Below are 12,717 nucleotides of genomic sequence, written 5' to 3' on the forward strand. Positions count from 1 at the left end.
CTACAATGAGCCTAAAGCTGTAGCCTTACAATCAGATTGCATTATTTTAATTTATTATTATATTTACTCACTCATTGCCCCAATCCAAGCGAGCAGTGATGTGTCGCTTGACATCCTTCATTCGATCGTGAGTGAGGTGGCCGACAAGGACCTGCCTTCTCAGGTCCAGGATTTCATTCATTATGTGCCACAATCGGTGAAAGAGATCCCCCTCATTCCTCTGCAAGATAAAAATATAATTGCCTCTGCATCAACTGTATAAGCTGATAATCCTTAATATATACGGATATGGTGGAGAAATCAAGAAAACTTTCTTATTCCCTTATTTAGTCATGACCCTTTTTCTCCCCATCATGCTGTGATGATTTTACCTGCACGTATGTGTGTGTGCATACAAAATCATTTCAGAGCATACCACAGACCCTGTCTTTGCACCACACTCACTCTAAAATTTCACTCCAATTGGTTATGTCTCATGTTAATGCAGTCTAATTTATGTGATATAACAAAAATTCAACAGAAAAATTGTTTCATGCCATAGCACTGTTTTATTCCGAGACCTGCTGTCTCATCCAAAATGAACACACGATCATGAAATTCAAGAGTATTTGAACTCACACATAAGGGATCAACAGGGAATAACTCCTAGTATTCAAACTCTGAATCAGAGTGTTAATATTCTTTTAACTTTTTCTTGTATGGATATAACTGTACACACTACAGTCTAACCATAAATAAACAGTGTCTTGTAGACAATCTCTTGTCCAGACAGCTGTTCTTCAAACTGTTAAGTAGGAGAAATTATGTGAAGGCTTTTTAAACCACATCCTCCTACTCTAATTATACACTAGTTAAGGGCATAGAACAATTTCCCATAACAGTTTCCTCCCAAACAGGAGGTCTTTTAACTGTTCCCTTCAACACTTCCAAGTGGTTTTACTTGAGACAGTTTTTCTGAGAAACCTTAGCTCAAGGAAACTACTGCAACCTCCATTTAAGTGATGTACCACACAAAGTCGAAAAAAACCACTTCTTGTCAGATTTGTTCTCCTAATTCTTGCTCAAAACCCTAAGCCCGTTTCCCTTTTCCTTCTTCCTAGGAACAAATGGCATAAAAATGAAGTTCAGCTACTTCTGCTGGTAATTGCTCTGAAAAGCTAAAATACAGTTACAAGCACCATTACTCTCTGTTAATAGCTTCTATATTCCAAGGTCCCTGACAAACTAGCATTTGATAAAACTACTCTCTTTATTTCACATCCACTCACTTCATAAGCCTAAGTGTGCCCATAAATGGGCATTAATTTATTGTCTTGGCTTTGTCAGAAAAAAAGAAAGCCAGAGTATTTTGAACACACAGTAACAAGAGCAGTGAGGAAAAAGTTGCCAAAAAAGAAACAGCTTCAGTAAGAACAATAGGAAGATATGAACTTTGTAAGAAAAACAAACAAACACAACAAAAATGTCATACAAAAGGTCCTTGAATAAGGAGCAAGAGACAAAAAAGACTTTATAGGAACATTATAGTGAAGTAGGTTGACAGTATGTTTTCACAAGTTTTCCATCAGACACTTGTGTATAAAAATCTCATTTCTACAGTTAAAAAACAAACAAAATCGAACCAACACTAATTCAGGTGCATCTTTGTTTCCATATCTGATGATAAGCTCTACTGAAATGAATACAAAAGACATGCTAATGTCTAACAACACTATTAAGATCAAAATGACATTTTCAGGTATCCTTTATCTTCCAAAGCTTTAGAATTTTTCTATGAGTTGCTCATTTCTCAAAATGCTGAGTGGATCTGCAAGCAAGTGTACTTGCTTCACAGATTTAGGTCTCTACACCAAGTAATGATATTTTTGCTCGTTCTGTACCAGAAGTAACCAATGTACGAATATACTTGCTAATATACACAAAGCAATCACACTTAGTTGTGCTTCAGACATTTAAGAAAACTGTTCCCCATTATAATCTAAAGAAATTTCAAACAAGCTTTGAATAAATGCTCTTGTTTCCCAAGGAACAGGTTCATATTGCCTAATTATAATTTCACTGTCAAATTTAAAATGATATCACTTAGAATCCAACCAAAAAAATACTTGATTTTGTAGGTTCCTGTATGAAAACTTCAAGCAAATTAGCAACTGCACCACTTGCAGAGGCACTTCCAGAACCATCACCTGGTTTGGAACAGCCTCTCTGAACACAATCCATACAAATATCTTAAAAAGTAGCAGACTAGCTACTTCTGTACCATCCCGGCTTGTAGGAGGTCCATTGGCATCACCCATCGCTGTTTCTTACATAGCAGAAGCAGCCCCCGTATCAGCAGGGAATCTGACAATTTAAGTCATAATTATCAAGTCAGCAATTATTTAAGATGAGGGACTGGAGACTATGCAGATGCAAGTGAACAGGTTTTGATTACATTTGATGCATGCACATGCTGTCACGTCCAAACCAAGGTTTGTTTTCAATGTAGTAGATTAGAAGGTCAAATGTTAAAAATTGAAGGAAATCATGATGTAAATCACAATTTAAAACTGAAATATTTTAGTTAAGCCTTTGAAGATACAACTCTACAGTCAAGAGAATATTAAAAAATTGAGTTAATGAAATAGCAGTAGGCATGGAAAAATGAAATTGCAGCAATTCTTATGGCTTAGATTATGATGTGCGAAAACAATGTTAAAAGATGCAAAACAGCCAGGAAACACTGAATTTCAGTCAGAATAAAGAGAGATACTGAACAGGTTTCATTCTGTGTGTTCTAAGTACATCAACACAAAAAAACTTCTACCTGCAATAGTAGCCAATCCAAGAAGGAAATGGAATGATTTCTTACAGTGAAAAAGTCACTGGTCTGAAACCTCTCAGAAGAATGGGAGGCTGCATTGAGCTCACAAGAGACATGGGAGTAAAAAACAGTCTGGGGAGCTTGTATCTGAGATCCTACTGATACTGCACAGTAGAATAATCCCACATCTGTATTATTTATATAATGGAGTAAGAGCTGCTTAAATGACTGGTGACTCAAAACAAGACTATAAATAGAAAATCATCAGGCGGCTGAGTTTGGAAGAGTTTTCGCTAAGCAAAACTGTTTGCCTACCCTAATTAAAAATATTATTGATATAATCTTCGCTTCAACTGAAATTTTTAAGGAAGGTAATTAAAAAATTGGAGAGGCCAGATTTACAGAGTGAGCACAATAGAGTGATGGAGAGATAAATGGAAATTATAGAAACCACACATACCACGGGTGTTCTTTGTGAAAAAAGAACAGTTGCTTATTGCTACTTTGTGTTTGGTGCGCACACAGCTGCTACTTGAATACTATATCCAGTTCTTAGTCCAGAAATGCAATAGAAAATACAATATGGGTTCAGCAAACAAGAATGGTTAAGGCTAAAAAATGTGATTTAAAGTTAAATTTGAGAAGATGAGCCTACTAAGATAATGAAACAGAAAGCTACAACTGTAAGTATCTATTAAAGTGGAACAATTCCACAGAGCAGCATTCTGTAGGGAGTTGTAATAGAATTACTAAGACTGGTATGAATGAAACATGAAAACGTATCCATAAGTATGAGAAGAAATGACAGAACACAGAAGGGCAGTCACTAATAGCCACAGAACATCGTAAGTGTGATTTCATTCAACCAAGGAGAGAAATAAACTGACCTGAAGATGTCAGGGAGAGGGAGAAAAAGACCAGAGCCATAAAATAACCAGGTAAGGAAAACAAAAGAAATGTGAAACATGGGACTTATGAAGTGTAAAATAAGGAAGAAGTTCAAACCAGAATCCACTTCCGTAACGTGTGGTAGGTAAATCCAAAATCAGTTCACTATTGCTGGTCAAGAAGCACCCCCAAGCCTCCCTCAGAAATGAGGACTCAACAGTTGGCATCCCTTGATCTCTGTGCCATATACAAGAGGTCCTGGTCAAATAACATGTACATATCTCAGCGCTTGTGAGTGTGTAGATGCGAGAGGAAATAAAGATCCACGAGAAGATGACTACGAATAAAATCAACCAGCTATATATATATTTCTGTATTGCAATAAAATAGCAATATTATTTGTTACACTATTTCCAACACTTCTGTTTAGCAAAGGAAACCTTAGATCCAACAGCTACATGATGAAGTTGGATAAGATTCAGAAAGTTGCTAAAGTTTAGCAGCAGTGGTAGCCAATGATTTGAACAAATTAACAGATGTATTTATTTCCTAATTAGAACAGTTAAAAACCAAATTGAATGCTTTTTTTCTGAAATATCTACTTGGACTAAACTAGAGCATCTATACAGTGTATCTTTTGAGCTGGTATTAAATCAAAGTAACATCACTCAGGATACTTGCCACATAGAGCTGTTTCCACATCGTTCCCCAGTCTCTTAAAGTTGATGTCATTTCTGTAATAACAGAATCTTCTGTTGGAATAACCATTTCAAATTGTCTGTAACATGCAGAAGAACACACGATATTACACAAGCATTACAAATCCCATTATAGTTAATAATAGAAAGATTTCATCCCGCCAACAGTGTTGTTTATCGACCTACATGGGTGCTCCTTCAGCCCAGGATACTTTTTTATTTGTGTATTTCATTTAATCCCCATGGAAAAAAGTCTTGGGCAAAGATAATTTAATATCCATGGAAACTCTTGGTCCTAGAGAAGTCAAGGTGAGGTTTTTTTACTATGAGATAAGCATGTCAAAAACCACTTTCATAGCAGAGTAATGTCCACAGTTTCCAAAGGTATCTTGCCGCTTTAGCTTAGACTCCAGACCAGGGATTATTGCCACTATTTTTTACATCTCTGTTTATAGAAGACAGAAAACGCTGGTCTTTCAACTGTAAGAGGATATAAAAAAGCAAAAGGGAAGTAGTACAGTGTTAGTGAGTCCTTACCGATTTGATGCTGGCCAAGAAAGAGCTGGGTTAGTTTGGTCAAGACCAAACTCTCCTCCACGCCATCACTTAATGCACACCATCAACACTACCTCTTGGTTCTTGCACACAGAACCTTTCAAAGGTTTGCATTCACGTCTGGATTACTTTTCTCATGTTATCATTTCTCTCTTATCACATTAACTGACCAAAGTGACACCCCCTGCCCATGATGCACTGTAGGGCACGTGGCCTGACCGGAAATCCAGACTAAGGAAGAAAATACAGACACAGATTGAATACTCTGCAAATCCTGTCATGGTGTCCTCTAACAAAAATTATTCCATCTTTAAGCTTTGTTTTATTCTGATGGTTAACAAAAATTTTACTTCACTGAACATTCAAGCTTAACTACAACCACTTTTAAAGAAGAAGGGATCTGAGGGCATGACAAATCACATGGCTTGCACTCCACAGCAAAAAACAGACTGTTTATGTGAAGCCATTTTTACCTGTGGGAATGAGACTTTTTTTTTGTATGATTACAGTCTTCATGATTATTTTTGTCCATCATGAAATATGGACCTTCTACTCACTCATTCATGCTCTCAAAATAAAGGTCACCTGCACCTGATGTTTAGGCCTCCATCTATTATGACGAGAAATGCCTTAAACGGGTTTCAGACTTTTACATATCGGGTCTATCAATACACTTAAATAAACGACACAATGTGAACGTCCCCAGGCCAAGTAAAACTTGGGAAAAAAACTATGTTGAACTAAGATCACAATTTTTTTAAAGCGATACTGTCAAGAAAAGTATTACATCTAAAAAAAAAAAAAAAATCTCTGTCTCTTTTAGTCAGAACATTTGTGCTCCAAAACAAAATCTTTAAACTAGTTTTAACTGATTGTTCTGGTTTGTATTAACTCTTCAGTAATGAAAAGAGATCAGTTGTAAAAAATAAATATTGGCTCTTTATTACGTGAAGAAGTAAAGGAAAAAACAATCTTTGTTCATTTACAGTTTTGGTGAATTTTTTTCCCATTGAACTGATACACAATTTTACCTCTTTTTTTTGTGAAATGCCAGCTGTCTGCCATTGTACAGCTGCTGTCCTCAAAGAAAACAACTAATCCTAAACAGCAGGTTAATAGTCAGCTTTTGTACAGAATAACTTCTTCTAATTAGGGCAATACCTTTTTTAAGCCAAACTCAAAAACAGGAAGTTAAAACATTCAGTCATTTTCTCTTTCCTCTAGACAATACAGACTGATATTCCCAATTGTCCTCTATGTCTTTTCAGAATGTCACTCCAATTTTATGACAATGTAGAAGTATCAGGTTAGCAAAGGACAACAATTTCAGGTCCCTGTAGCACTAAGCTGTAAAACACTGTAACAAAAATACCATTTTACCTTATAAGGAAAAGATCTTTAGTACAAGTAACCAACCATGTTTCAAACATTTGAATCCGCAACATTTCACCTACCCTTTGTTCTTAACACACGCATTTTTCAAGTGAATGTAGTTGGATGGAAATATGCCCTGAAAAAAAGAGAGTAGTTTAAGTAAAAATCAAAAAAACTTCCTTTATATGAGGTTTAACGTGCAAATGTGTGCTGAATTAAGAGTTGCCTCAATAATTACCAACACAGACGCACAAAAAAAGAATGCAATATATATTCAGTATAGAGAAACTAAAATTATATATTCAGTAGAGTTTTAATCCTTCAGTACTTCAGAAAATGAGATAAACACATGTAGAACATGTACGAGATTGCTTGAGAACTCATTTATCCTAGAGGTGTTTATTAATTACTCCCATCTTGACAAGAAACAGATCAGCTGGGAGGGGTAACATCTTATCAACAGCATCTTTAAAAACAGTCTCTTCAGACAGGGATTTTCAAAATAAAGCAAAATAAATAAAGTTAATAAAGTTCAATGAAAATAAAGTTAATAAAGAAAGTAAAAAAATAAAGTCTTTGGTGGCTACTATGCCCTGCTGTGGTAGATGCCTACCAAAGAGCCTCAGTGTCCTGACAGGGGTCGTCCTTTTCTAGTTATTTAATGGCTTTCCACTCTTCTTTTGAATGGACAGCAGTGCTGCAACAGTCATATTTTTCTTATGGAGCACTAATCTTCATAAATAAGAACAATAAGCAAAATTCAGTAACTCAACTTCAAGTTTCTGGCTGAGAATGCAAATGCTACATCTCGTCACATAATGCAGTGAGGTAAAATACATATATGTTCTTTATAAGACCAGCTGTATAAAGCTTTCATTTGGGATGACAGTGCCCCATTTTCTTTTAACCCAAACAGACATTAGACCTTTGACAAAACGACATCTATGTAGAGGCAACTGCCCTTATGAATGCTCTTAATCCTCAGTAATGTAAAGCAGTTCAGAAGAACATCTCCCAAGGACAGTCGGATGCACAGCCCTGCAGTTATAACGATGGGCCAGAAAGGAGATGGCTGCACATGCACACGGTCTGCAGACCAGCTGCCACACACTAGTTCTTTGAGTGTCAAAACTGACAGAATAACAAGGGAAGAATCTTGCTTGAGAAATACCAAGAACAAGTGGAGTTACAAGGTGCTCTTATTGTTTTACTTTGAGAGAGACTCCCTTCAAAAATCTAATTCAGAAAACTGTTTGCATTCACACTAGGAAAGCAGAAAATATATATCTCATTTCTTCACACATCAAGCCATGTTTAGAAAACCTATTCATAACTTCTCTCAACACATTTGACAGACCACAAAGCAAGACTGACAGCAAGCATGTGGTGAGAATTGCAACAAAAGACACAGAAGATGCAATAACAAATCCCAACTGCTCATGTCTTTGAAATCAAATTGCAATATATATCACTGAGGTCAAAGTAGTAAACATCAGATTAGACTCTGTGGTTAAATTTATTGTTCACATTGACCTCCCATACAAAGCAAAAGAAATTTATGTGATCAGCAACTGCAAGCCAAGGCACAAGAGGCCAACAACTTACAATGCGAGCTCCTAGAAACTTTTGGAATGAATGTATATGTGCCACATTTTGCAGCTGAAGAGACTTGGAAATGAAGAGAGAAAAAAAGAGTGAAGCTTACAAGTTTACAAGGTGATTTAAAGGAGCAACAGATGATTTAAGATATTTCTTCAATGGCTTTAATAAGACTAAAAACCCTAGTACAGTATTGAGAAAAGAAAGGGAATCTTGAAATGGTTTCCCATATGAAAAACAAAATATTTACAGTCACAGAGAAAAGACAACAGGAGAGATTAGGAAGATAGAAAGACAAATAAGAAAGCTAAACTTAAACATATTCAACATGAACAAATGCTGAAATATGAATTTCATATGTCATGTCTGAATGCAGAAAACAATAAATCAGTCAAGTCTGGTTTACAGTACTATCAGTTATACTACCACGGAGATCAAAGACCAAACAAAAATAAAATGAAGCATATATTTCACATACCAACGTATCTTTTATTCAACTAATGCAATGCATGTGGCTCCTATAAACTAGCTATCTCCACTTGCTGCTCTAAATTAATTCATAACAAAGAAATATAGGCACAGTCTAAATCACTTTTCTAGTAGTATTTACAATTTGTGTTCTCCTTAGTCTTTTCCTTTCAATTTAGCTTCCTCTGAGATCACAATGTAAAAATCAGAAATAAAAGAAAATTCACCATAGCCTCGGATTTGTAAAGTGTACCATCCTAATACAGAGGAGCATCTCAGAAGTATAATCCATGTCCAAATCTAATTAAAGCAATATTAGTAACATACTTCCCACTAAGCTCTAGTTTTCTTTTAAGTGTAAAAATTACATGCTTACATGAAGACTATAAACCTTTAAAAAGTAAATACACGTTTTTGCCATAGAATTCAAAACTGCAATTGACTTTTACCTTAACATTGGGGTTTTTTAAGGCAAATCCTCTGTACCAGCCTGTAAAGAAAGGACATTTTGTTTTTTAAACTACGCAAATAATTTCCATATGTAAAACAGATTTCATTTCTTCGTTTTGGAAAGATATGACAATTACACAGTGCTGTCAGACTGCATTCATTTAAATACTTTCCATATAATAAAAGGTATTTTGTTTAAACCAGCTCACAATCAAATGTCTTAATTCACAAATTTTCGGGAATTACTCTTCAACCCTGTATCCCCAGATGTTACTTACAATGTAATCCAGGTATATTTTGCAATAGGCACCAGTCTAGATAAAGGGGAATATTTTCATATTCACTGTAAACATTTACAAATAATTTTTGGACTTCGTGTTCTAAATTTATCAATGACATTACTCTACAAAATTCGTAATATGCCTGATTCAAAAGAACAGATAAGAAAATTTCTTACAAGACTAAAAGTATATAATCCTGATAATAAACAAAGAAATACCTATATAATCCTAAATGATCAAAAAGTCATGTTGACAGATAAGCCTTAGGTAATGTAATAAGGAGGCAAATTATGAAAAACATGTAACTTCTCTTACACTAGTAACAGACATTTGGTAAAATCCTATTAGCATTCTCTACCTCAGAACAGAGGCAGAAAAGAATGTTTACACTGTTTTAAGATTTAAACTGATGACTTTGAATTCATTTGAAACAGTCTTGATGGCAGCCAGGCTTCTCCTGGAAATACCAAGAAAACAGAAGAATTAAACTGAAAACTCCTTGCTGTTTTAACTGTTATCCTCTGTGAATGTTTATTAAACTGAGAGATTAAATAAAAAGAATGAACTGCAAATTAATTATTGTAGGGATTAGAGCTCATTTGATTTGTGAAAAAAATTTAAAAAGAGGATAGAATGTGTTAAATCACTGACTTTAAAAATGTGCTAATTTAAGAAAATAAATGGATAATAATGAGGTTCAAATCAATACTATACAGTAGCTCATTATCACTGGAATTCCAGTTTGTGAACTCACCATCACATTTCTCCAATATCTGAACGGTGTCTCCGATCTCCAGTGATAGGCCATGTGGGACTGTCCCTCGAAAACCAGCTATTACTGAAAAAGACAGTAAATTTCAATTATTTGCACAATTAAAATTCAGTTCATTATTCCTCCTGTAACAAAAAGAGTGTATTAACATGGGAAGTTAAATGTTAGAATGAACAGACTTACTGAAATTTAACAAGTTGTAGAAACAATCAGAGGTTAAGCAACTTTTATGAGCAGAGAACTTACAATACAGGACTTGGAAAAAACCCAAAACACTTACAGAATTACTAATCATGAATGGAAAGCTTGTACTTGATAAAACTGTTAGCTAGACCATAACCATCTCATGGGAAAGAAACTGTTTTATTCCAAATGCTCACACTAACACATATCTGACCTCAGAAGTCTGCAAGCATCAACATTTTCCGTTGCCATCTATACCATCCACAAACCACAACAGGGAAACCTTATTTCACATTCGCTTAATGGATACCATAGACCCAACACTCCATGTAATCCCAAATGTAAAGAAATGGTAAGGGGGTGGAGATCAGCAAAGTGTATTTTTCACTGAAATTTGTTAAGTGCACAGAAGGTCTCCCCTGCAGCCCCAGGAGCTACAGACATGGGCTTCCCAACTGGAGACAAAATGTGCCTCAGAAATAAAACATTCACCAGACCTGCGATGTTCCCAAATACTTAGAGTGGTCACATTTTAAGGCTTCTGTTGTTATTTTTTTCACTCAGAATCAAAATATAATACTCCAAAGCCACTCAAAATGCTTATTCCTATCAATGCTAAAAATCCACTAACATACTAGATAGCAATTCTGCTATTCAACCCTGCGCTTACTGTATTTGAAATTCTGAAATAAAATAATGCCCATTTCAGGCCATGAGAGCAAGCAATAGTGATTTTGATGTTCTGTATTGCAATATTCTTTTGGAGCTTAATTTTGAAGTTGATGAGCAAAACAGCCTACCAATACCAGTAGGGCCTGATGCACAAAGTTACTTAGTGGCCTAACAGCAGTCTTGCCGCTACCAAATATCTATCCATCTAGATAGGAAATCCCAAATCTCACAGCAAAGTGAAGAAACACACGAACTTCGAGGCATGAGAAAAAAAATCTTCACACATAAAAGCCAAAAGCAAACCCCATAGGTGCAGGTATATAAAGTAACTATTCTTCCACCAAAGGACCTTCAAGATTTTGAGTCACAAAAATCCATTTTAGTGGCTCTTGTCTGCTGTTGGAGGTGTCCCTCTCCACCGGCAGAGAATATGCCCAAACACAATATAACCTGTCATCCACCGCCTGTGCTTGTGACATTGTCCATCAAAGGTAGCAGAAGAGATTAGCTGTCAGCAGCCATGAAAACTGAAAAGTCATTTCTGAATCTTTGCCAGAAAGTTAGATTTCAAGAGTGAACCAATAGGATACAGTTTATACTACAGGATGGCATATAAACAAAAAAGTACTTTTTTGCCAAATCTTTCTTCAGAAGCTGAAGGCTTCAAAACTCACTAAATTAAATCATCACTTCAGTCATCTCTAAATCATCACTGTGTGTAACCCATGGTCTTTATCTGTCCCTTTGATAAAAGCCTGTGAGATTAGGTGCCTGGTCAGTCCATCAGAGTTTGATATAACATGTGAGCAGTACCTGTAGCCTTGAGGTTTGTGTTTTTTTTTTTCCCAAAGCATGTGTATTGCATCAATCTCTATTCAGTTTGATGCTCATCCTGTTCTCCAAGGTATTTATTTACATAGAAATAAAATACCCTGAGATAGCACACTGAAATAAAAAGACATACTTTTGCTTCACCACCATAATGAAGTATACCATTTTTGAAGAGGGTTGGTTGCAAGACAGAATTTTTACACTGTAAAAGTTTGTATAAGAGATGAAAAATAAGAATTTTTCAATTAATTCATATACAAGGATCTAAAAATGAAAATGGTTTATTAAGTATGAAGAGATTAAAGCAAAAACACACCTTCCCCACCCCGTCCCACCTGCCGAATATCAATACAAAGTGCATCTAAATTACTCTGTAGCTTTGGAATGACCGATTTAGTTCTGGTCACCTTTCTAGCTTCAAGAAACAAAAGTGAATTTTGAAGCCTGCCAAACTAGCACATACAGACAGCCACTGGAAAAAAAAAAAAACGGAAGAATTAACAGAACTAGCACGCAAAGCCAAACCAAACCCTTGTATGTTATCACAGTTGTGAGATGTCTTATTTTTAAACTCCATGCAATAAAGAGAATGACTGTAATTTTCTCCTTAAGAGCCAATATATTCTGTCACATTGTTATGATCCAATTTTGCTGTGACAATCAATTTTTATTACTTAGTTACTAGATCTGTTAAAGATCTTTTTTTCTTTTTTTGTCCTCTTTTTTTTTTTAAGTGAAGTTCAAAAATAACTTTTAGAACAAAAAAGACTGAAATCTGACACAGTGTGGAAAATAACTAGAATTCATTTTAGAGCACGTATAGAAGAAAAAATGAATTATACCTTGAAATACCTTCTAGAAGTATGGCCTGCAAGGTACCAGAAAAAGAAACAAAGAAACAAGGGCATCACCTGTGGAACCCAGCCAGCACATTCACCTGATCGACTTGCAAAACCCTGGCTGGATTCTTGCAGATGTCTTGCAGCGAGGTCAGGTTCAAAACAGGCAGCCTGCGGCCTTCAGCAATGCCACTCGAAACAAAAGAAAGTGCACTGCAGAGTAGCAGAGAATTTAATGCCAAGCCACAGATGAACTTATCACGGAAATGTTTACTCCGCTTGTTTTCTACTGATCAAGTCATGT

The 12,717-nt window shown here is 35.7% G+C and overlaps 1 protein-coding gene across 9 annotated transcripts in view; it reads right to left on the minus strand.

Moving 5' to 3' along the window:
* Positions 1-12,717, minus strand: part of DOCK4 (dedicator of cytokinesis 4) — a 236,737-nt gene that overhangs the window by 144,067 nt on the left and 79,953 nt on the right. For 4 of the 9 annotated variants that reach the window (XM_071803296.1, XM_071803295.1, XM_065836787.2 and 1 more), the window contains exons 2-6: positions 9,871-9,954; positions 8,835-8,875; positions 6,399-6,454; positions 4,373-4,469; positions 72-220 (exon numbers count right to left, since the gene is read on the minus strand). In XM_071803296.1, coding sequence (XP_071659397.1) covers positions 72-220; positions 4,373-4,469; positions 6,399-6,454; positions 8,835-8,875; positions 9,871-9,954 — 427 coding nt within the window. Of the gene's footprint in view, positions 1-71; positions 221-4,372; positions 4,470-4,926; positions 5,176-6,398; positions 6,455-6,931; positions 7,024-8,834; positions 8,876-9,870; positions 9,955-12,717 lie in introns of those variants that run through there. The other 5 variants (XM_071803300.1, XM_071803301.1, XM_071803298.1 and 2 more) reach the window with 4 other exon arrangements.

The sequence above is a fragment of the Patagioenas fasciata genome, chromosome 1, assembly GCF_037038585.1.
Source record: "Patagioenas fasciata isolate bPatFas1 chromosome 1, bPatFas1.hap1, whole genome shotgun sequence".
Classification (NCBI taxonomy): domain Eukaryota; kingdom Metazoa; phylum Chordata; class Aves; order Columbiformes; family Columbidae; genus Patagioenas; species Patagioenas fasciata.